This window comes from Drosophila eugracilis, unplaced genomic scaffold (assembly GCF_018153835.1).
Source record: "Drosophila eugracilis isolate 14026-0451.02 unplaced genomic scaffold, ASM1815383v1 contig_81, whole genome shotgun sequence".
Taxonomy (NCBI): domain Eukaryota; kingdom Metazoa; phylum Arthropoda; class Insecta; order Diptera; family Drosophilidae; genus Drosophila; species Drosophila eugracilis.
Genome location: NW_024573712.1, coordinates 339,645 through 363,880, shown reverse-complemented (window position 1 = coordinate 363,880; position 24,236 = coordinate 339,645). Strand labels below are relative to the sequence as shown.

General features: G+C 38.1%; 1 protein-coding gene across 1 annotated transcript; it reads right to left on the bottom strand.

Annotated features, from left to right (window-relative positions):
• Window positions 1–98: 98 nt before the first annotated feature.
• Window positions 99–17,663, bottom strand: LOC108106471. Its single transcript, XM_017213544.2, has 4 exons — window positions 17,054–17,663; window positions 1,072–2,257; window positions 830–1,005; window positions 99–770 (listed from the first exon to the last, which is right to left on the bottom strand). Exons 1-4 carry the CDS (start codon window positions 17,294–17,296, stop codon window positions 654–656), a joined length of 1,722 nt encoding a protein of 573 aa, XP_017069033.1. The 5' UTR covers window positions 17,297–17,663; the 3' UTR covers window positions 99–653.
• Between the last annotated feature and the right edge of the window lie 6,573 nt (window positions 17,664–24,236).

The following is a 24,236-nucleotide window of genomic DNA, read 5'->3' as shown; positions in this document are numbered from 1 at the left end:
TTTCCTTCTTTAGATTTATATCAGCTTTAAAACAATAAACCAACGCAATAGAGAGATCCAAGATCAAAACCGCGCCCAAAAATAAACAATTGAAGACATTAGATTGGACGCTTTGTGGTGCGTCTTGCCTGCATCACAGCCGGAGCTGAGCTAATGGCATTCTTTATGTATTGTATAATATATATATAATGTATATGTATACTAGATTATTCATTGTATAAACTAACAACATCATCAGTATCAGTATCAGTTAGTTAACTCAATGTGCAACAGCCAACGACAGCCGTACACTCGTCGTACGAAGAAAATACACATTTCCAATCGAAGATCATCCGAAAAAATCAAAGAAAACTTATATCCGATATATAATTAAAGAAATTGCAAAACTGTCTGCTTAGTTGGTACTTGGTAGTTGGTAGGTGGTGCGTATGTGGTTTCATTTGTGGTATATATGAAGGACATGTGGGTTGTTTTGTGGTTGTGTCTGTGGAAGGCGCTTCTTATGTGTCCTTGTTTCGTTGAGCAACTAATTTAGTTTAGTTAGCAAAAACAATCTTTAAGGCGGCTAGGCTACAGGCAAACAAATTATGCGGATTACGAGTTGATATATTTATGTGTACGTAGTGGTGACTCCTAAAACCCCGCCATCCTGGCTAGCCCTCAATCTGGGATCGCAGGCGGGGACGTGGCAAGTCCCCAAACACAGCCTCGCCATGGATGCTTTTGGTCAGCGCTTGAATGCTGGCCGCTATATCAATGTTGTCCATTCCCTGGTTAAAGAAATGAATATTAGTTTTTTATGATAAGTTTTCTGAAAATGTGAGCTTACCTCCTCGCAGCCCCGACCAAAGTTGTTATTGTTGGCCGCAGCAGCTCTCTCAGCCAGCGTGGTGTTGGCTATCTCTATGGGCAGACTCCTGGCAAAGTTCATCAACTGCGCGTGGCTAGGACGACCGGCTCCTTTGCGCACTGGTATGGAAATGGAACTGTCAGGGTCGAGAGCATCTATGGGTGGTACAAAAATAATGGTTATATTCTATTTATATAAGGAAAGTATCGCTGGTATCTAACCTTCAGCTTCGTCGGCCGTTTCATCGTCCAGTACACTTCCCAGGCCATTTTGCTGGCTCAATTGCTGAAACGGATTGTGGTGGTGCTCCTGCTGGTAGATCAAGTTGCGCTGGTAGCTGGGCACTGGCACGGACTGAACCGTATGGGACGACGGAGCATCCACATCCTCCAGTTCGAACAGACAGTCATCCGCATCGTCGGTGGAACTAGACTGACCAACTCCGTTGGAGGTCAACATCTGGGTGGGTTGACCGCCAGATCCACCAGTGGCTGCCGATTGCTGCCGGAAGGTGGGACTGTTGCCCACGCTCATGGGCGTGGCCTCTGGAGTAGCGGGAGGTGTGTCAAAGTGTGACATCTTTCTGGCCACCGAGACACTTTGAAGTGGCTGCTGTAATTGCTGCTGCTGTGTCTGCTGCTGTTGGGACTGCAACTGCTGCTGCGGCTGCTGGTTCAGCGTAAGAAAACTGGGCGGATGATTCAGAGTGGTGGTGGGCGTGGTGGGTCCACCATTCAACTCCCGTCGGCTGCTGATGGTGTTCCTGCGCCGGGCAGTGGCACTCTGCGGCTGATTCGCCGCTACATCCAAGGCGGGAGGCATGGCATGATCTAGCATCTCCGAGGCTTGAAAGGGTATAGCATGGATAACTCTGAATAGCAATGCTAAATCCTGATCCGACTTCTCCCGGAAACTGTTCAAGAACTGGAACTGATTACGCGTGTACCGCTCGATTCTCTCGTTTGTCAACGAAATCTCCTCCTGCAATCGCGCCTGGTGATAAGCTTCGATCATCCTTAGCCTCTGCCCTTCGGCATCCGAACGATAAGAGGATAGCGAGCCAATGCTCAAACTCGATGCAGAGTTTGATATTCCAGAGGTGGGTCCTGCCGGCACGGAGTCACTTCCTGTTTGATCCATAATCAACAATTCGAAGGTCTCCGAGTAGGCTTTGTTGGTTTTTCGCTGGGCCAACTCCTCGCTGGTCGTCACCAGCGTCCAGTTGATGAGGTAGAGCGTGGGCGTAGCTCCTGCGCCCGCCGTCAATCGCTTGGCGCACAGCACCTCCTTGCAATTGACGCACAAGCTCAGCTGCCAGCTTTGACCAGCGGCCTCAAGGGTGAGACCATAAATCAGCTCCCGCTGCTTAATCACAGCCACGTGGAGGTCTGAAACGGGTCCATAGGCCTGAAAGGTCAAGAGAAGGTTGTGATTATTGTTTGTTTGAGGAAGTAAATAAGAATGAAAAGGTGTAATAATAGAATATTAAAGAAATTTAAATTTTAATAAGTTTTCCCATATATTTACCAAATATGCAATCTGGTTATTAATTTATGGCATCGATATATCACTCTGCACTTTCTGGATTAACTTTCGTCAACAAGTTGATAAGATTTTCAACACAGTTGTGGTCAATGTCTGATAATGGGGATTACCAATTTACCTCTGTATTATCTGCACTTCTGATCACCGCTGGTGAAAGCCTTTCTTCGATATTTACCCAGTCAACAACCCCGCCGCACAGTAGTTCAAGTGCAAATTTGTCAATTATGTTCATTTCGAGTGCTGCACCCGATTGTCGGAAAACTTATCAGAATCGGAAAAACAACGACGAATCGTTCGAAACATGAAAACAACAAACAATTAGTGCAATGGCAAAATGATGTTAAGTTCACCAAAAAAAAATCAGAAGACTACTTGAATTTTGCAGACTGCCATAGTGACAAACAGAAGATGTGATCAATCGGTAAACAAGTCTCTGATATCAAACAATCAATGAGAACATTCTGTAACATTGTTTTATGATCACAATAATAATGATCAAAATGGCAAGCATAACAACCTAATGGTGACCCAAAAAATTAAAAACTATATGGAATGCCAATAAAACTTAAACATAAACAAATATCTGTCCATCAACATAATATGCCGCTTAAATTGTTACCACCCACACACACACAGCCTTATATACTATATAAACTACGATAGCCTCTTCAATTTATATAGATAAATTCCCCCCATTTATGCACAACAATTCCGGCATGTTTGGGATCGTAGCACGTGTTTGCCGACTGACACAGGAGAGAAAAACACTTTTTATAGACGTGCTCGGCTAAATTTGACACTCGCGTCCACAACACAATCAAGCCATATTCATATACCGCACCAATGAAGGAGGTGAGGGGGCGGTACACTGGACACTGGACAGACACAAGTGCACAGAGAACACAACCACAGCCACGTATGTAAACAGAATTAAATTGAATTAACGTACGAAATGCAAACGTCAACAGAAATCAAATGACAATGTTGCCCCCGTCAGCTAAGCGCTGCAATAGCTCCTGGCTTGCATAGCATCGTTTTCCATATAACCATCATCATTATTGATAGGTGGACAGCGGTAGCTCTCATCTAATATCATTTCAAGGGAAATAGTAAGCTATTTGCATATTTTAGATTTTTCTATGATAATGTTCTTTATGTTTTCTAAAGAGATTAAAAATTTAAATACCAATCAAGAAAGGTTCGATCCAATAACTATCAATCTTATAAGGATCTAACTTATTATTATTATCCAATTTAATGCTCATAGAAGATAACATTGTATTTTACTATTAAAATCTGTTTGCCATTAAATATAGCAATAAAAATTTAAAAACATTTGCCTACCCCATCCCACGCTGACATTAATTTTACAAATATTAACTAAACTTAGCACTGAACCGAATTTCCGGCATTGCATAGCAAAATATTACAGCTGCATTCTTTTGTCTTCATTTAGAAATTTGTTGTTTTCGCATCCATTTTGGCCAATAACAAGTTGTGGTGTGGTGGTCACACCCACTCAAAAAATATTGTTTTCAATGCAAATTCCAAACTTGTTTACACCACAGAGTGCGGTAATATCTAATCAGCCTCAGTCAGTCGGCGACAATAATTATATGAATGAAAAAAAAAAAAAAGGCAGTTAAATGTGACACAGCAAATGCATTGTTGTCAAGTGTTTTGGCATTCGGCTGTTATTGTTGTTGTTTTTGTTGTTATTAGTTTTATTGCTGCCAAACGCATAAACATATTTATGGGCTCAGGCCTATTTGCTCAGTTTAAAATTGCAGTCTTATGGCTGTTTTCGTAACCACAAGAGTCGACTGACTGGCTGGCTTGGCTTGTTATTCTTGCTGCCAATTTGCTTCGCTTGATACCCTTTAGTTTTAGGGTTTTCCAATTGGTAATGAGTCTTCAAGGAAATGTTCGATTGGCAGATAAGATAATGGTGAATAGACGAAAGATTAAAGAATGATTTTTCATTTTAGATTTACGATTTTATCTGTTAAGGGTGGGTGATAAGGATTATAACAATGTTCCTCATTGATAAGGTAAGTTAAAAAATTCACAATTGGTTTAGGTACTATAATATGTTATGATCTATAAGATGTTATTATAAATAAGATTTGTTTTCTTCAAATCAAGATAATAAGCCACTAACCTATTAATATTTATGTTAATTTCTTTGCCTTCTGACGATTCCAGGGTAACTTAACAATCGATCATTGCTAATCACCATTCATCATTCATTCTTGATTTTTTAGCGTTATTTACAGTTTTTATGGCCCGCCTGGGTAAGCTTAAAGTGGGTGTTGTTTTGTTGACTCGCTTGTCCGGCCCCGACCGCCTGACATTATCAGTTCACTTGGGTTGTAAAATGTTGAGCGGCCCCTGCTTAACTCCCATCACATCCATCCATCCATCCTGGACACTGGCATTAAATTAGCCTGCCCTCTTGTTTTTTTTTACCCTTTCTTGCATGAAGCACTTACAAAATTTTTAAGAACTTGCACAAACATCTCAGACTCTGCGGCAATTCGCAATCTGCCAAATGTCAATGACTCTTCTCAGTGACTTTCAGACTGCAATGACAACAATTGAAGGCAATATAGCCCCTGGCGTCGTAGTCGTAGTCGTCGTCGTCACTTCATTGGGTTGCTTAATTAACGTAACTGACTGTTCGAATTATCGGTTCTTGCTTAATTGAAATTAAATGTCTGTGCGCTGTCCTGCTAATTATGCTCTGGCGCCACCTAGCGTCCGGAACCAGTGGCTGTTTAGCTAATTAAATAACCGTTTACGTTCGACTTTGACGTATGACCGTTTGTTTTATGGCCACTGCCTGGCATTTGATTAATTGTAATCGCTTCTTATGGCCAAAAACAACAAACAAACAAAAAAAAAATTAAAAGAACAAAACCACGTAAATAATAATAAATAAAACATGGCGTGTTCTTGTTGGATGAGCTTCTGAAAAAAAAAACAGCAAGCGAAAGAGACGCAATATAGCCAGAGGAAACGCGCCGAGGAGCACGTAACTCAGCCGCACGCTCTTCGCATATCGGAAATCAATATAAATCGTTTTAATTGAAATGCGACATTTAAATAATATATGCAATCTAGACGGAATCAATTGCATTTGTGCCAACTGTCGAAATCGTTGTCCAACTGTCAACGTGAATCCGTGGATCTCTTAATATGCAGAGTGGATAACTTAGCAAAAAAAAGGGTGATCAGAAACATAAAAAAACTATGATAAATGTTTAGCTATCTTATTTAAATGCAAGCTTACCACCTTGGGCATTAACTAATTAATTATCTTTTAAATTGGAAACAAAGTTAGACACTGAAATATTGAATTGGTTTGAAAATTGGAATAATACCAGCTTAATGATTAAAATATTTATAAGATTTATATATATTATAAGATAAGATCAAAAGAAATATAATAATAGTTTCCCCAAGTGTAAATTCAACTCAAACTGATATATTTACCTGCCTCTTGTCTTATAAAAACAAACCCCATCTAATGGTGTGGAATCGTATAAAATGGCCATAAAGTCGGCCATAACTCGAGAGTTATGTTCTGGCAATCTCAGACGGGGAATACAAGTGCATTATTATGGACCTCTCAAGTGCCTTTTGCTATTCAGTTATGCTGTAAAGCTAATAATGATTGTTGTTAAAGCTTTTTGCTATCATCAAACTGTTGCGCACTTGAATTTCCCGACGGTTTTTATTTTATTTCAATTTTCTCTCTGCCAGAGGAGGCGGCTGAAAACAATTGAAATTCATATCAGAGTTAAATGTGTTTGTGTGCCTGGTTGGTATTAAATGCAGATCTCCTCCCGCCGGCTTATGCAACCAGAACGATTCCCATAAAGCACAAACAACTTGGAAAGCAGAAAATGTATGTAATAATTTTTTCGCATTTTGCACATTGCTGCATAATTAATTTGTTATTGTGCGAGGCGAGACGAGGCGCGGTGAGGCGTCTGTGTAGTAGTTTAATTGATTGGCCCGGCATTAATTAAGCTCGTGGCCTGACACTCGATGTGTCTAATGGATCTACTTAGGGTCTGTCAACCTTCTCTTATTCTCCCCACTTTCCCTTTACTTTTTTATTTTTCATTTTTGCATATCAATTCGCCTTGGGTTTGACTTGGTGAAAAACAAACAAACAAACACATTAAGCTGTGTCCAAAGGTAACAAAAATGAGCTCTTGATGACACATAAAAGAAAATATTTTCGCTTTTAATGGCCCAGTTAAAGTTGTAAGTAAACAACGATATGGTTAAACAAATAAGTTAAGTTAAGCTGTTTTAGATATTATTTTAATCATTTTTATCAGTTTTATCTTAAAAGATTAGGTTGTATTTTTCTTATAATTATAATCTTGATAACATATTTAAACATGTTAAGTTTACTAAGCAGAGGGGGAAAACTGTCTAAGAGGGGGCATTAACCTGTTGCAAGTGTTGGCACCTTTGATAATTACCAATCAATCAGGCCATCAATCATCCGTGGCTGGCACACCTTTCGCCCAAAAAAAAAAAGAAAAAAAAAACAAAATAACAATCATCCGCCCGATTGACGCATTTTCCTTTGTTTTGTTTTCCATTTCTATTTCTATTTTCATTTGGATTTTTACTTTTTTGTTTTTATAGCTTTGAGATAACTTGCCTTGTTTCGTTGCGAATCGGCAGAAACCGAAACTGAGCCAAAAAGAAAATAAGTTGTAAACAAATCAACTGGCAAAAGAAACTACGAAAATAATCTTTTATAGATTTGGATCCCCCTGCCTCGACAAGGCAGAAGAGGGGTCCGCTCTGGGGTGCGACTTGGTTCGCCTGGCTGCTCACGAATAATACAATATAATACCCTCTTCCTCTTTGGTTTCTGCTGCTTTTATTTCGTTTTTTTTTTCCTCTTTTTTTTTTAGTTTTGCCTTTATTTTTGTTTTTGTTGTCGAAAAAAGCAAACACATTTCGCTCAGATACGTCGCCGTCGTTGGCCATTATCATAAACAACTTTAGACAGCTGGGGACACACGCGCGTGCGGGGCGTTTTCTCTCTTCGGATTACGAATTGCCAATTTGTATTGCCGCACTCTCTGGCTCTTTTTCCAAAAAATTTCCACTACCAATGCTTCTTTTGGCCCTGTCCATTTGTAGGGCTTTTGTTTTGTTTTGGTTCTTTCTTGGTTCTTCTCTGGTTCTATGTGAGTCACTTAGGGCCTAAGTCCGACTTAATCCCCCCATAAAAGTTTCTTTGGGTCACTTGTTGGTCGAAACTTGTTTTTTACGGAGTATAAAAATGGGTCTAATGGTCTAATATTTAGGGTTGGGTTCATATTGCTTGATTGGAATTAATTGCTTTTACAATGTAAAAAGGGCGCTTTGATTTCGTAAAAAAAAGAGCAGAGGTAGGGATTATTGAAATTAATTGCTTTACTGGTTAAAATTTGAATAATAAGCGATGAGGTTATGGGGAAATATTCAAATCGATTTATCTAATACTCTTTCTTTTTTAATCTAATACAAGAAATCCTTTAGATTTCATGGGAATTCGAGATACTTTACTTAAACGACCAATTAAAATATAACTCTCATATTAATTTTTCATTTGAATAGAATCTATTTACAGCAAAACCATTCACAAGCCCTATAACGAGCCCTAGTATTAAAAAGAAAATTGATTTTCCAAAGCTTTAGTATAATTGATTACCTCCTTTAACCCCTCTCTCTATAGATTCTAAACGTATTACAAAATTAATTGCTGCCATGTTAACTTTCTAAACCAATTTAAGCTTATTGTTTTTCTAGCCCTTTCCCTCTCACTCTCTCTCTTTCTCTCCCCCTTCTTACCCTCCACAACAATAAAATGTTTCCTTATCTACAAAAAATAAAAAAAAGCGTATCATTCAATGTCGTTTGAAAACAAAATCTGATAAGGTACCAGACCCAAAACATCGCCTATAGTCTCGCCAGCCAATGTACCGCCCGGCCAGCCCCCTGTGGCCACCACTCCCGACCTCCTCGAAAGATATACCTAAAATGCAATCGGGACTAAATAGAGAGAGAGAGACAGAGAGAGAAAGCTCTGGGAAACGTGCACACGTGTGCTCCCCGCCGACAGATTAAGCGTTTATTTAATAGGTATGGTATGTGCTCAAATGAGTCAAAGCTCAATTGACTACACGGGAAAATAAATATATAATATATTATATTAACAAAATTAATGTTTAGTTTAAAGTGCTTTAAGGTAGAAAGATTGATAGTTAAACTAGTCACACTTACTATCTATCTTTATATTATTACATTACATTTACATTATTAAAAATATTAGCTAAAAAATCTATAGTGTGGCCGTATGTTCCATGATGGCTATTGTCTCAATAAAATGGTAAGACATCGTTTCTAAGTATTATGGAATTTATGAAAGCTTACAATCTCAGTCAGTAATAATAACTAACGAGTTTCGAATTTGTATAAAAATATATATTTTGGCAAAAAATAAAACCCAGTGTGACCGTATACAGAAAGAACATTACGGTCTCATATAATTAGAAAATATTTTTTATATTAAAAAATTAGGGAAATATTAAGCGTTGAATATTTAAGAGTATTCAAATCCCTTGTTTACTTTCAGTTCTCAAATGCTTAACAAATCTAAGCCATAAATATTTATCTAAATCAATTAATTGATTTTCTTTCAGTGTGTAACAGTAAATTAAGCGCAACAATGTTTGCCTGCCGGCGGCGTAGTGCTAAACATACTTTGAAAGGAGTGAGCAGCAGCAGAGGGGCACACAGATAGGGAAGGAAGGCTAGGGGCTGTTGAGGTGTGTGCCCCAGGCCATGCCAGGCGTTATCTAAAAACTTTGACAAACAAATTTTTGGTTGCCGTGGGTTTTGTTTGCCCAGCGCACAGCCGGCTACAGCTCAAATTTAATAAACAAACAGCAAAGATGGCGGAATTCTCGGGCCTGCCCAACGTCTGTTGTTAATTGTTAGTTTACTCGCCTAATATACACACTCACACACCGCTCGTATAAATAATAATATAAATATATATATACGTATAGGGCTATGTACATTCTTGCTAGAATAATGAGATCATCTGTGTAGCGATCTCAAAACGCGACCTGGGCCTATTTTCGGAGCTACCGAAATTATAGAGTTGTGATAAGAACAGATTATTTGTGCAAACGGATTTATTTATAGCCTTCCATAGGGTAAAAATTACAAGACAACAATAATGTTGATAAGGCGGAACCGAACACTTCAGAAAAATGGAGGCTCTTTGAAGCTAAAAAAAAGTTTTACAATAAAGATAAGCTTACTTTTGAGATTTACTTTTGATTTCTAAAATGTTTCTAAAAAAGGTTTTTCTAGATTTTTATAAAGTTTTATTTCTAAGGAAATCTTCTATCTTTCTCCATAAAATTTAACCTTTTGATACCTTAAAAACCTTCTTGTAAACTATTTCCAACACTCAGACACCTTATTTTTTCTCCTTGTGCACTTTTTCACTTTTCATTCCTATTTGCGTATCAAATTTAGACGTTTTCCGTCCTCTTGTTTCGTGTTTATCCAAAGCAAACAAATCTGTGGCCGCACATTTGACACAGTTTTCATTATTTATTTATTTCTCGCCTGACATAACTATTCATTCTGTTTTTCTTTCAATTTTTTGGCTGCATTGTGTTGTGCCTCTGAGCAAATATTTATGCCAAGCCATTGGATAATTGGATGGGGGGATGGGGACAAGGGGAAGACGAAAGAATTATCCCCTCACCCAAAAACAAAAAAATCACGCACGGCAAACGTGAGCGACCGAAAAATCCAACTGACTGAGAATCAACCCCCACCCCAGCAGAAAACAAGAAAAATAAATAAAAATGCCACCCCTTTTGGCATTCTTCATCCCTCTAGCACACGCAAAATAATTTATTCGCGTTTAGATATTTTGAAAATTACCCGCTAGCCAGAAGAGTTGAGGTAAATTCGCTTTATTTTTAGCAGGCGCGCGATTTCTCAATTCAAGAATTTATAGTTTTGTTTACAAATTCGCTTGATTTGGTGCTCTTACAAGGCCCGCGGAAAAAGGTTAATAGTTTATGGGCAGCAAAGAGGCTTATTAAATTGGTTAAAGATTGGGTTGGGTCAATGGAAATGCTCAAGTGTAGGCTTTATTTCAGTATGAATGCTCAACTGTTGCTGCTTTCAAGGTTATATTTGTTAAAGATTAACATTGGTTTTCAATTAACCGACACGCGCGCTGTGAACAGCTGGCTATATATATTATATATGTATATATATTGGGGGTTAATAGGGGGTGGTTAACTCTCTGATTGACCAGCGTCCCTCTTCTGGGACTCTGAAACTTTGACCTTGTGATATCATAATAGCAATCTCCCGCTGTGGGATGATGTTATGCATTTTAAGGGGTTACTAATTGAAGGATTTATCAGTGTTTAAGCGAAAAAGAAGTTAATTTTAAATATATTTGAAAACTGCCCTGAATGATTCAATTAACTTTTATATTAAACTGAAAAACATCTTTTAATTTAAGAGAATTACAAGTTTTATCGTTTTAAGGTAGAAGTTTTAAGGTCTCCCAAGACTTACAGGTTTTTGAAGTCACATTTCACTTGCTACATGATATTTTTCCTGCTTAAAAGTGCCATTTCATAAGGTGAAAATCTAACCTTCAGTTTTGATAAGAAATTCTTTTTTATAAACCAATAAAAAACATTCAAGACCTCAAAAGTTTGTTATTATTATTCATTCTTAAGACCGATTTCATCAGCCTTGTTTATTTGATTCTTGCCCTAGACAGCAATTAAGCTTCGCTCGCCTGATTTGCGATAAAATAATGATTTCTCAGTCTTCCCCTACTTGGGCACCACTTATCATTCCACTTACTATTATTGTTACACACACCCCCATACAAACTCCCTTGATTCATAGACTTTACATTTGATAATGGCTATTTTTAGAGTCCACAAACGTCGCGCCTTATATTGTCCTCTTCCACCGCCTCCCCCAATAATAATATAACTTATAACTGATTGATAACTCGTGCTGGAGATTTGATTTTTAGTTGTTGTTTTTGTTGATGTTTGCTTTGTGGAATCGGTGGATTGGAAAAGGGTTTTTGGTTTCATAACGCGATTAACTGGGCTAAAAATAAACATGGGCATTAGCATATGAATGCAGCTGTCGTCTGTTGTTTTTTGTTTTATTCAGTAAACTTGTTTTCTGCCCCATTGAAAGATCGTTGCTGTGTGTTTTGTTTTTCAATTAGCCGATTTCCACAGGTGAGACAGAACTTTGGCAAATGAAAAACACGAAAAAAGGGCGAAGGAAAGCGAGTTTAACTAACTGATTGAAGGCTCTAATCATAAATAAACAATTTACAAAGGCAACAAATTAGAGGCAGACATCGATTGACGACAGCGCGACTGCCAGCGATCGGTTTATATATATATAAAAATATATATAAAATATATATAAGAGTATCAGAGAGTATCAGTATTTGTGTCGCGGCATTTTTACCGTTTGATAACCTAGAAAAGAAGCCTAGGTGTGAGTGTGTCCAAGTGGCTGTATGTGTGTGGGCGCTGGACAAACGAAAATTGATAAGGGGCGTGCGTACAATCACAACTTGGTTTTTTATATATTTTTTTTATAGCTGACTTAAGAGGCAATCACACAAACAATCTCTAAGATACACATATCCATTTGAAGAATAAGGTCGTTTTTTACTATCCACCTTTAAAAAAACCAATAAGATACAAAAATAGATCATGATTTTATAAAGTTGTTAAAATACATCATTAGGTTTAGCAAATTAACATATCATTTTGAGAAACAAGTTTTCGAAATCGAAAATCATGATGATAAACACTCTTCTCTATTATCATATCATGGCACAACCATTAAACATAATTTAATGTTTTCCTAGACAATTAGAATCGTAAACAGATGTCACATTTAGTTTGTTTTGAATTGAATCACTCTATTGCCAGTCAATTCAATTTGTGTTATACAAGACATGAGGAAGTTCGAGTTAACAAAATTCAAGCATAGCCAAGCCTTGCTACATAGCTCATCAAAACGCTTGCCATATGTCGTTCAGCGTTTCAACAAATTTTTGTTATGCATAAATTCATAATTTAAACATTTTTGTTTTTTTGGGGGCCTACGCAGTCGAGAGCTTTTATGAGGAGGGAGGGTTAGTGGTGCTCCGACTGTCAACTGGCCCATCAAGTGGGCCCGAAAAACCATTCGCCAGCCATCTCTGTATGCCTTAGTGACCCCCTACCCGGCTTTGAATATATTGTGCTCATGGGTGTCTTTTATGTGCCTACACATAGCGAAAAATATAATAGATTTGATTACCTTTGTTTGCGAACTTTTACAGCTTAAGATTAGTTTATTGTGAGTAACTTACTTAAAAAGCTTAACAAAAACATGATCCTTAAAATAAACAATTTTTTTCAACTTTTGGAAAGCCAATTATCAATGTTTATGTAGTTTACTTGCAAAAACTACACTTTCAGATACTTTTTTTGTGGCTTGTATCTCATTTTAAAAACAATAATATCTTTATCATACGAATTTTAAGGCTGTGTAATAGTTTTTTATCCTTGTTTAGAAACTTTACTTAAAAAACTTACATTTCAGATTAAATAATTGGCTGTTTATGGTGACTTGAAGTTGTTTTGATTGTAAAACTTTCAAAGGAAAATTCCTTTTAAAATGAATTCATTTTAAAAATCACTCTAGGGATTTTAAAGCATATGTATAAAGTGATTTTGATAGTTAGCTAGCTATAAAAGACTGTTATCGCTGGGACTTTTTTTCGAGTGAGGGTCTTGGAGTAACTCCCCCTCTATTGGGCCTTTTGGATAGCCCCTTTCTTCCTCTTCCCTGGACTACTCCATCGACTTTACGGCGGTCCAGTACCCGGCCGGCCGCATTTGGAAATCTCGAAAACTTGTTTATCCAACACACATATACACACTCGCACACACACACACACACACACAAACTGCAAAGAGATGGGGGCGGAAAAATTATAAACAAGTTTTTTTGTTTTGTATTTCGGCTCGGCTGTTGTTGTTCTTCCTCTGCCTTCGTCTTTGTCCCGCCCACCACTGCCCCCTCTTCGACCACTCTTTGTGCTTTTTACTTCTTGCTTGTATTTTGTCGCTGGTTTCGTAATTTATTCTAAAAGCGTTCCGTTTTGGCTCTATATAGAGAATATACATACATATATACACACGAGCTTGTGCATACGAATATATATATATACAAATTTATATATATGTATACTTGTGGAATATATGCTATGATGTGTATTTGAATAAAAGTTATACCCTGAGTGATACAGAATTTCGATCGTCAGCTGTGTGATACTTTTTGGGTGCAGATTTCAAGGTTTATACGAAAGTTCTAAGCTTAGTTTAATTATCAACCCGTGAGATATGCTTTCCAATCAGACTTAAACTGGCTTAGGTTTACTAATATCTTATTCATTATTCAATTAAATTTTATAAAAAAACACTAAAAAAGTGTTATTAAAAGAAAAGAGTATTTCCTCTCCGGCGTTTCTCACAATTTTATTTGTGCTGTTTTCTTCTGGTTTTTTGTTTTGTTTTGAGCTTTGAATTATTCAAAATAACACTTTTGGTCTATTTGTATTGTCTGTATTGCTGCTGCTGATGTTGTTGTTGTACGCCTCAGCGCTTTTGAAGTGGGTGCAACACAAAGCAACAAAAGCAACTAAAGCAACAATAGTGGCAATATCGGGCGATCTCTAAACCGCAAAAACAAAAACTAACAAGACGTAGCTTTATTCGACAATTCAATTTTGCATTACAACAAATAAGGCACTCGGGTTACACAGCCTGCGGCAAAGCGACTGATGTGCAATAACTGCGATAACCAGTGGTTAAAAATAAATACAGTCTGTATTCTATAATACAAACAACTATTTCGTCCACAATAAACCAAGTTAAGAGAACTTCAACATGCCTATAAAAACACTTTTTAAACAATAAAACCAGTTTAGTTTCTTTAAGTTAGAAAAATTAAGGAAGTTTCACTGTAAAATCGGAGCAATTACAATGAGAGGGAGGAGAACCCTCTTGAACCTCCACCCATACACCCACTGATTTTCAAACCTCAGCTTAGCAGCTCCAGTGGCTGTCAAAATGTGACAAGTGTCGTGGTCGAAGGAGGGGATAAAACGGAGACGGAGAGAAAGAAAAAGGGGAATAGAGAGATTTAACCTTGAAAAGTGTGGACAAGACAACCGGCGATGACGCAGAGATTCTGTATATTTTTTTGGGATTTGGATATTGGTATAAACCAGAAACGAACGAGGGAAAAAAACAGTACAATTTAATAATAAACCATTAAAAGTCAGGTGAAAGGTTCCCAAATGAAACTTCTTATAGGGTATAGTCCAAAGTATTATTTGTTTGCAAATGTCAACTACTTAGAAACCAGTTTACTTTTTTAATAAAAAACACTTACGATCTGAATTTATGCATATCATTTGAATGTAAATATAATAAAAAGCAAATATTAACCATTCGGTTATGAAGTTAAATCAAAAGTTTATTCCTAATGGTACTGATTTGCCAATAGCTTTTTATATATTTATTTAATGACTTAACAAATAAACAACTTATTTATTTAAAAGAGGTTGTTTATATACCATTTCTTGTATTTAAATAAACTATTATTTTAATGGTTCCAAATGGAAACTTATAATAAAATTACTGAAAACTTATCTTATTTAATTATTTAGTCATTCAAAAAAACAAACAATTTATGACTTCATAAAATAAAATGTTTTTCAAAGTAATAAATGTTAATGACGGTAAATTCAAGACAGGTATAATTTACTACCTTATTTGTTTGTGAATGATAAGCTTAAATTTACAAATTGTTTATTTATTTTTCTTGTAAATATAGGAAAATTTTATAAAAAAAAAAGGAACATTAAACGTCTGGAAACTTTTTAAAAGAATCTTCAATATTAGCGTTATAGAAACAGAATTGTAATCACTAATAAAGAACTAGCCAGGGGGTCTAAAACTGATATGTGGGTGAATTTTTTGATGAAATCCGCAAATAAACAGGCCTGTTTTTGTGAAAAATTTGTACATATAGGGAAACAATATACATATGTATATTGACAAATAAATACGTTCTAAGAGTTCCAAAAGAAACATCTCTTTTTAGAAATTAAAAGACAATCTAAGGGATTGTATATTACCCAGTAACATACAAATTACCGAATTCCAATACTAGAAAATTGCTACCTATGAACCGACTTTACTTAACCCCTGAAATGCCCGGGAATGCCAACCCCTTTGTGACTTTGTGACGTGTTTTGGGGAAGCAAAAAAAAATGAAAAGAGCTGAAAATTTCAGAACAAAATTATGCAAATTACTTACAACTGAGGGCGTGACAAATGAAAAGCAAAAGCGCATAAATCATAAAATAAAAACGCGAATAAAAACGGGGAAAAGTAAGGCGAGTAAAACAGAAGCTGACGCAGGAAACTAAAAATACCGGCGATCAGGTTGGCAAAGAGAAATACCGAAAAAGAACAGGGTGTTCCTGTTGTGAAAAGAAGGAGCGGATGATGAACAGGTGCGGAAAAGGAGGAAAAGGACGGGGGTGGGGAAGGCCGAAGGAGCGGATGAGAGATGTGAGTTGCACTTGGGCAGGCCGAAAATAAACCAGAAAATGTGAGGATTGCTCACGATTTTTCCCATGAGCGAATGGATGACCCTATTTCTTCTTGCCCTTCCACATTCCCTACACATCCCTTCATAGACCATCCCCCTTCCATTTCCATTCCATTCCCATACCCGATTCCAGGCCTATATAGGCCTATGTTTGTTTTGTGTGTGTGAGAATAGGCGGCACAGGCAGAAACGGCAAAAAGCAAAAGCAAAAGCCATAGGCCGGCACACAAAGCATAAAGAACGATAATAAACACACACATACACTCGCACACACTCAACGCAACAATGCAAATACAGTGAATTTCGCTTAAAAATTCCCTTAGTAATACAAATTTGGTTATGTTATTATTTACACTACATTAGTTTAGTATAATAATGTATTTAAAATTCGCATTTTCCTTTATCAAAAGCACATATTGTTGAACCAATTTCGTTAAATCAAATTATATAATATATTTGTAATTTAGTGGTTCAGAATAATGAAAAGATCAAAAATAATCCTTAGTCAATTTTTTGTTTGTTTTTTTTTTAAGATTCGGTAATATGTTTACTTTAAATTTTAGTTTTAAAGCCGAATTTTGCATTTTTGCTTGCTTAGCTGTTGTCTTTTTTTTTTAATTCCTTTTGATTCTTTTAATTGTGTGACTACTGTAAACCCGAAAAGTGATAGAGAGAGAGAGAGCGTAAGAGCGCGCACTAGTGGCCCAGCATAGGCCTTTTGTCCACTGTTGTTGCTTTTTATGCTGCGCGGTTATTGTTGTTGTTTTTGCCTACCCCCCCAATCAATATATGTTCCATCCTGTTCTAGCACATTGGGGCGATAATCGGGTGACGAACTATATATCGAAAGGCTGTATAGTACGGTATTATAGGACTTACGTGCTTGAAGAAGTTCATGAACTGGCTGTGGAACATGAAATCCCTTGGATATTTCCGTTCGAACTCCTGCGACATAAGGATCGAGAACGCGTCTTCGCCAATGTTTATTCCGCTGGCTCCATCAGGATTACCGTTAGACGAGCCGGTACCGCCCACTCCGCCCCCGGCGACATTGGTACTGTGGCTGCGCTGCAATTTCGAAGTCGAGGCAACGAAATTCAAGCATTTGCACGAGATCAACATGATTTTGTTATTGCCGGGTGTCGCTGATAACGGTAAATGATGATGCCTTCCCTTTTGCTCCTTTTCACTTCACAGGGAAAAACACTTGGCTTGTTCTTCTTCACCTCTTCTTCTTTGTTATTTATATCTCCACTAACTTTAAACGACAACAACAATGAGTCCTTTAAATTCACGCTACGTTTTCCCGCTCTTTTTCGTTTTATATGAATTTCGAATTTGATTCAAAATAACCCTTCGAGTCACAAGTCGAAGAGCATTTGCGGGTCTTTTGAGATTTCACGAGTTTTATTCTTGCGAGCGAAAACAATCGAACATCCACCCACAACCACAACCGTTCAATTTTTTTTTCGACTATCCGTTGCTGCTAGTGATACCATCTGTTAAAATTACTTTCACCCTATGTTCATGGATTTCCTAAAAGATGCTGCCGTGGAAATTATTTGGTAACACTAAATCGTTAACATTAAGTACGTTTAACAGTCGGTTGGGATAACAGAAATGGTGTAGAAATCGGCTATGAGGCTGTTATTAGTTTGATGGCGGCATAGTAACAAGCCTTTTATAAAATATAAATATAATACTTTTTTTTGATAACAAATCTTAATATATACAAGTGATTAAGAAAATCTAGCACACTACACTGACAGTTTTAATGACTTTTTACTATGGGTGTTAAGTAGTCTTACAAAAGCTTAATGCTGCAAAATGAATTAGCGCAATAGTGAGGTTTCAAATTAAATGGAATTTATGAATCTAAGAATCTAAGAATCTAAGCCATATAATATATTATTTGTATGCAAGTAAAATTAGAAAAAATTTACAGTTTGGATGCACTTTGAATTATTTATCTCCGATACTTTTCATTGACTCAAGGAATTGATTTTACGCAAAGGACTTAACTCATGTTAGTTTATTATGCAACTGCTAGGAGCGAAACTTGGGATATTTTACATGTTCTACATGTAAAATTTATGAGCTCAGAAGGGAGACTCCCTTTCCGGTCTGAATGTGTATTTAAAGAATTCATAAAACCGATTTGATTTAATAGTTCGACCAACAAAAATTCTGTACTGTGTAGAGGTCAACATATATAAAAATATTTTCATACCAAAATTTACAAAGTTTCGAAAGTGCTAGGGCTTACTTTCCAAAAGTTCGGCAATTATCTGCTTTTATTCCCCAGTTGTAAGAAGATATATAGCTTAATTTATGATATTCAGCAGCCAAATTTTTCGAAACAAAAACATATTTTAAGATCAGCTTTTTATTAAATAAAAAAATAATTTGAAAAAGCGTGTAAAATTGCCGTTTTACACATTGGGTTTTTAAATTATGTAGAACCGCAAATAACTTTAAAATCCTGTTTTCCTTTTCTTACATAAATACCTCCCAAGCTGCAGCTAGTTTTCCTTGCAGAACTATTCACAAATTTGCTTGAGTTTTCATCTCATCCATTTGCACCTGCAGCGCTTGATTAAATTCCGTCTTTTTGCCACTTCCAAAAAGGGTCATCAAAAATGCATGTGCCTTGTAGAGCTACTCAGCCAAGAAGATGAACCCACTCACCACCCCGTGTCCAACTGCAAGGCGAGAAATCATAAAGTTGGCCACGTGCCGCAGGCTGTCTAAGGCCAGGTCAACTCCCAACCATTCTGTTCCCTCTTCTCCCACCATCATAGTTTTCGGTTTTGTTGGGCATAAATTATGCGCGACTCGAGCGTTCGCCTGTCAAATTTGGCACCTGGCCGCGGTCGAAGGTCTTACAACATAGCTTCCTCTCCCCCCGTCTAAGCATCTAGAAATGAAAGTGTTGGAAGGGGTAGGAGGAGGGTGAGCTAACTGCTCTAAATATATCTCTGGCCCCCTTGTAACAGCCATGTAAACCGTTTTGCGGCCTGTTGGGTTCGCCATGTAATTGAAATTGCGCGGCGTACGCGGCATTAAGTCATAAAAGCAACAACTACAGGCCACTACTACTAGCTACTACCAAAAGCAAAAAGGCTGAAAGGTAGAAAAGAAAAAAAAAAAAAAACAAGTTTGTCACACTCTGAGGCCAGGCACGTACTCGCCAAGAGGTCAAAACGCACTCTGGACATGATAAACCCGCGAGCAAATTGTGAAACTTGTCCGTTTCTGTCCATCATCATTATTATTATTATGATCATCATTATCATCATCATCATCATCATCATCATTGGAGCCCTGTATGGGGGTCATAAAAAGCAGCGTACTTAGAACAAGTTAACACAGAAACTGAAGTCAAGAACGAAACAAAATTCCTGTTCAGGCAACAAAAATTTAATTAAGGTCTCTGCGTATCTTTCGGTTTTTGGTTTTCTGGCTAAACGGTTTTATTCAGGCGCTACCAAGGGGTCACGGAACAGCATCTGATTGTGTAATGCCATCTATATAGAGAACGTTGACTCTGTCCCGTTTATGGCAATTCTGTAAGAGGTGAAAGACTTGGAGTTTGAGGAAAAATATTAACACAACTTTATGGAGTTTGCTGAGGGAAAATTGAAGTCACCTTTATGGATTTTGTTTGAAAAATGTGGGAGATATTTTGGGACAGGGAAAACTGTTTTAAGTTCTTGAGATTTCGAAAATATTGGTTTAACTATTTCATAAAAAACGTATTATTAGAGATTAAACTAAAGAATATTTACTAAAGAAATATGAATTGTTAAATTTAGGATTTTATTTCTTAGTTATTTCTCTATTTTAGGTGTCATTTTGGGGTGTAATAAGATGAATTTAACTTTAATGATTTTGTATGGAGAACTTGTAAAGATTTTTTGCATAGGAATTTGCCTAAACTACAGGCTTAAAAAACTATTGATAATGTTTATTGTACTCTTTAGAAACCACTTTAATAATATTTTAAGGTCATATCTTTGGAAAATGTTTCATTAATCTAGGCAATTAACTTTTGGGTTGCTTCTAACTTTAAGAAAACAAAATTAAACCAAAAAATTAAGTAGAATGGATATGGTTCTTAGAAACACAAAGAATTCCATAGAAGACATTAAAATATATCGATTAGCTTCCCAGTTTAGTATATGCAGGCTGCCTGGCAAAACTAAGATTCATCCTTTGGCACATCCTTTCCCAGCGGCTTCTTGTCGCTCCCTTAATGCTATCCTCTAACTGCTGCTCCCTCTCGAAATTTGATCTTTTTGCCGTGATAAGAAATCGAGGGATAAGAAGGCGCAAAGCATATAAACACGCTCGAGGAAATGCCTGGGCAATTGCTGAGGTCCTTTTGTCTTGGAGGACCTTTTATAGTCTTATCAAGGCGAACCAACTTGGGACGCTCAGCGGTTCCTGCTGCCATTGGTCCCAGATCTCGATCCCAATCCCAATTCCTATGCAGAGCTACCGTCTCCTGGTAACACAATACTTTTTTCGAATGTTCTCCAGCAAGAGCAGCAACAGCAGCAGCATCAGCGGGACCGCAATTTCAGCTTCTTTCTTAAATTAATTCGCGAGAATTTAAGGCGGAGGTGCCATGCGGCGAGGTGATCCTGGCGTGTCCTGCTCCTGGCTCCCATTATTGTGTCAGCAACTTTATAAATTGCGCATAGAAAACAAACCGCCCGCAAAATGCTAAGGCATCCCGGGCCTCCTTTGTCCTTCACAATCGCTGTTTATATTTGGTGCTGCCTGTTCATCGGCCCTGCCCTGAATGGCAATCAATCAATCAATCATCCATGGCGATGATCGCGTATCGATATCCATTTACATAACGCCGATTTCGGCACGTTCAGGATCTAATAAGGGGCATCAGTTAGAGGATTTTGTGGCATGAAGTTTTGGGTGTAGGAAGGAAGTGGAATGTTGAGGGGGTTTCTTAAAGGTTATATGAGGCTTATATAGGGATAAGATTAAGGTTATATCTTTCTATATAAATCTTTCTTTTCTATTAACTTTCCCATTTAGTTTCTAAGCTTAAATCTGGTTACAAAGAACTTTTTCCTTCTCTAACAATCGGATAACCTGCAAATCAGCAACTCAACCACCCTTGCCACGCCCCTAATGACTCCCTACTCATGTGTATCCCAAAAAGTAGTACATAAACACCTATAGAAACACACATACGCACACAATCAAAGAGAAAAGTAGAGAGTCGAACATTCAACCAATGGGAGCTGCTCGCATATGTGTATCCGAGAGATTATGTATCTGTATCTGCAACTGTTTTCGGTTTCCGGTTCGTTTCTGCCTTACCCCCAGCTCGTGCCGCCGAAGAAAAACAACAAGTACGCAAGTTGGAAGAGAAGAAAAATTATCTAGTAATTGCATAATTAAGTGTGCAGGACGGAGGGTAACTGTTTAGTTTTAATTTGTGTAAATTGCCGTTCTGATATAGATCGCGCGTGTTTGTTTTTTTTTGGTTTTACTCCCCTCCAGAACGGAGGGATTATTAATTGAATTAGCGCCTCGCGTCGAAGAGCTGAGTATCCTCAACAAGATCTGTATCTCTGTGATCTGGTCACTGGCTAATTAGCGGCTAGCCCTAGCTCAGACAATTTCAGACAGGAAGTTGACAGGCAATTGACAAGTTCCAAATGAAGATGAAACCCTCCCATTAGAAGATGAACTTTATGGTTAATAACCGAACCCAAATCAAAAACAAAATTTGCATGTGTCATAAAGGAAGAGGATGAGAAGGAGATACTTTTAGGAAGCTGTTAAGTAGAAGAATATCCTGTGGCATCCATCCATCAGGAAAATTCGCACGATATTATTGACAAACGGATATGGGATATGGCGCTTTCAAAGTCATTTTCCCAGGCTTTGTACCTCCCTCAATCACTTACTCCCTCCTTATGCTTACCCAGGATACTCTACACATCACTCCCCCAATCGGTAAATCACGCTAATAAGCCGGTAATGAATATAATGTTACTGTAGTAGCCCTCTTCCCTGCCACATATTGCATGTTTGGCACACATTCCATGTCCTTAAAACTCTTTGAACCCCCCCTCCAGCTTGTTTTCCCTGGCCGGAAGAGGAAGCATTTACAGAGGGGTTGTGTGCGCAAAAAAGAAAGAAAACAATTTTTCACTTTTGTTTTTGTTTAATAGGGCATGCGAAAATATTTCACTGACATCACTTACCCCTCATTGTCAAGGACCTGAGCTCATTTCACAGCTTTTTCCGCTCCTTTCCTTCTTGGCTTCTCTGATCATCATTTGTCTCCATTTGCCACTTGGTTTTTGGGTGTTTTCTGGGCATCTTCATCAGTCCAGGAGCGAATGGAGCTGCTTTTTCTTCAATTTCGCTGACTGATGGGAGCTTCTTCATTTGTCAATGTAACCGCAGTGCGGACCCAAAAATGCTTTTCCCGCATGCCAGCCAGTTTATGGAGTTGGCCAACACTTTGCCAAGCAGCTGGGGGTTCCATGGATGTATGTTCATATATAACTTCAAGTTGAGAAGTATGGTTGTTGGACATCCCAGTTGTCTGGACAGTTGGTCAGCCAGTTTGCCAAACTGTCAGTCAGTCAGCCTGTCAGACTTTCAATTGTGGAACAGTGGCCTGGAAGATATTGGTTGTAAAGGTGATGAAAAGTTAAGGTTTATTAGTGTTTAAGAGATCTTAAAAGTTAAAGATTTTTAGCTTAAGAATGTGGTTTATAGTTAAATAGAAATACTTAAGAAATATATAGAAAAAAAGTGATCGGAAAATCTGTATTTATTACTAAAGTGCAAAGTAAAAGGAAAAAGGGAAAGACAAGTTAAAGCAAAAGCCACTTCTTATCATAAGGAGTCGTTTAAGAAGATAGTAAAGTAAGGTAAGGTAGTAAAGTAAGGTAAAGAACTATCTACCTCTATCAGAATTTGTTTTCCCATTAATAACTTATCATCACCTTCTTACCACTGTCAACTCCCCTGTCACGGCAGCGTGTAAAAACCCGTCAAATGCCAGAAATACCAAAAATAAAGCGATGCGAATCGATGCGATCAGAGTTGTTACCAAGATACGTTGGAGGTTTTGATTTGCCAGAGCCATCATCATCATCATCTCCAGCACTTGGGACATATTGGTGACGCTAAACTACAGAAAAAGAGTTCGCGGAAAATTGAAGACGTGCGGGGGGGACTTTAGGGGATTGGTATCCAGCGGATGACGCGCCTGGCGGTCTGGCTGGGATCGAGTACATGTGCGGCCAAAACGATCAATGAAGTCTGCTCTCTCTCCCTCTCCATAGCTTTCGATTGTGGCCGGCAATTCCGATAGCCAAGTTTTTTTGTTTGGCCCGTTGTGTGTAGTTGCTGGTTTTCCTTCGGACGTTTTGGCATTTCTGGCATGGCGCTAATTAACAACTGCCGGTGCAGTTTTTTTGTTTTGTTTTTGTTTTTGTATTTACTTAGCCAAGAGAGCGCTGGGCCGGGCCAATTGTTTTTAGCCTGATGATAAACATTTTTATTGATTTGTGATGATTGCCGCCGACAGGGAGGCAGGTGCGTACATAGACATCGGCATCGGTCGGTGCCTTTTTTCCTGCTGCAATTTATTAAATGCGATTTATTTGCAATTGCTTCCCAGAAGCAGGAGGTGCTGACTGGCTGGCTGACTGGCTGGCTTGCTGCAAGATTAGACCAACGATCCTCAACCAGTTTTGGAGCGTTCCGGGAAACAACAGAAGCGTCAGAGGCGGCCCGAGGGTAATTGCCACCGGTCTTGCAGATAGAGATCACCCAACAGCGAGATGCCAATTTGTCGTGGCGAAACTCGAAGAGAGGGGAAAGGGGAACAGACTACTGGCTACGGGTTACGGGTTACCCTGTTGCGCACCTTTTTTATGGCCATTACGTGTCGCGCTTGCCGAAATAAACCAGAAACGAAATATTCGCCATAAAATTTGGACTTGGAGGAGCCCTCGAGGAGACCTCGCCGCCTCTCTGGCCCGCGCATGTCAGCATGTCAGCTTCC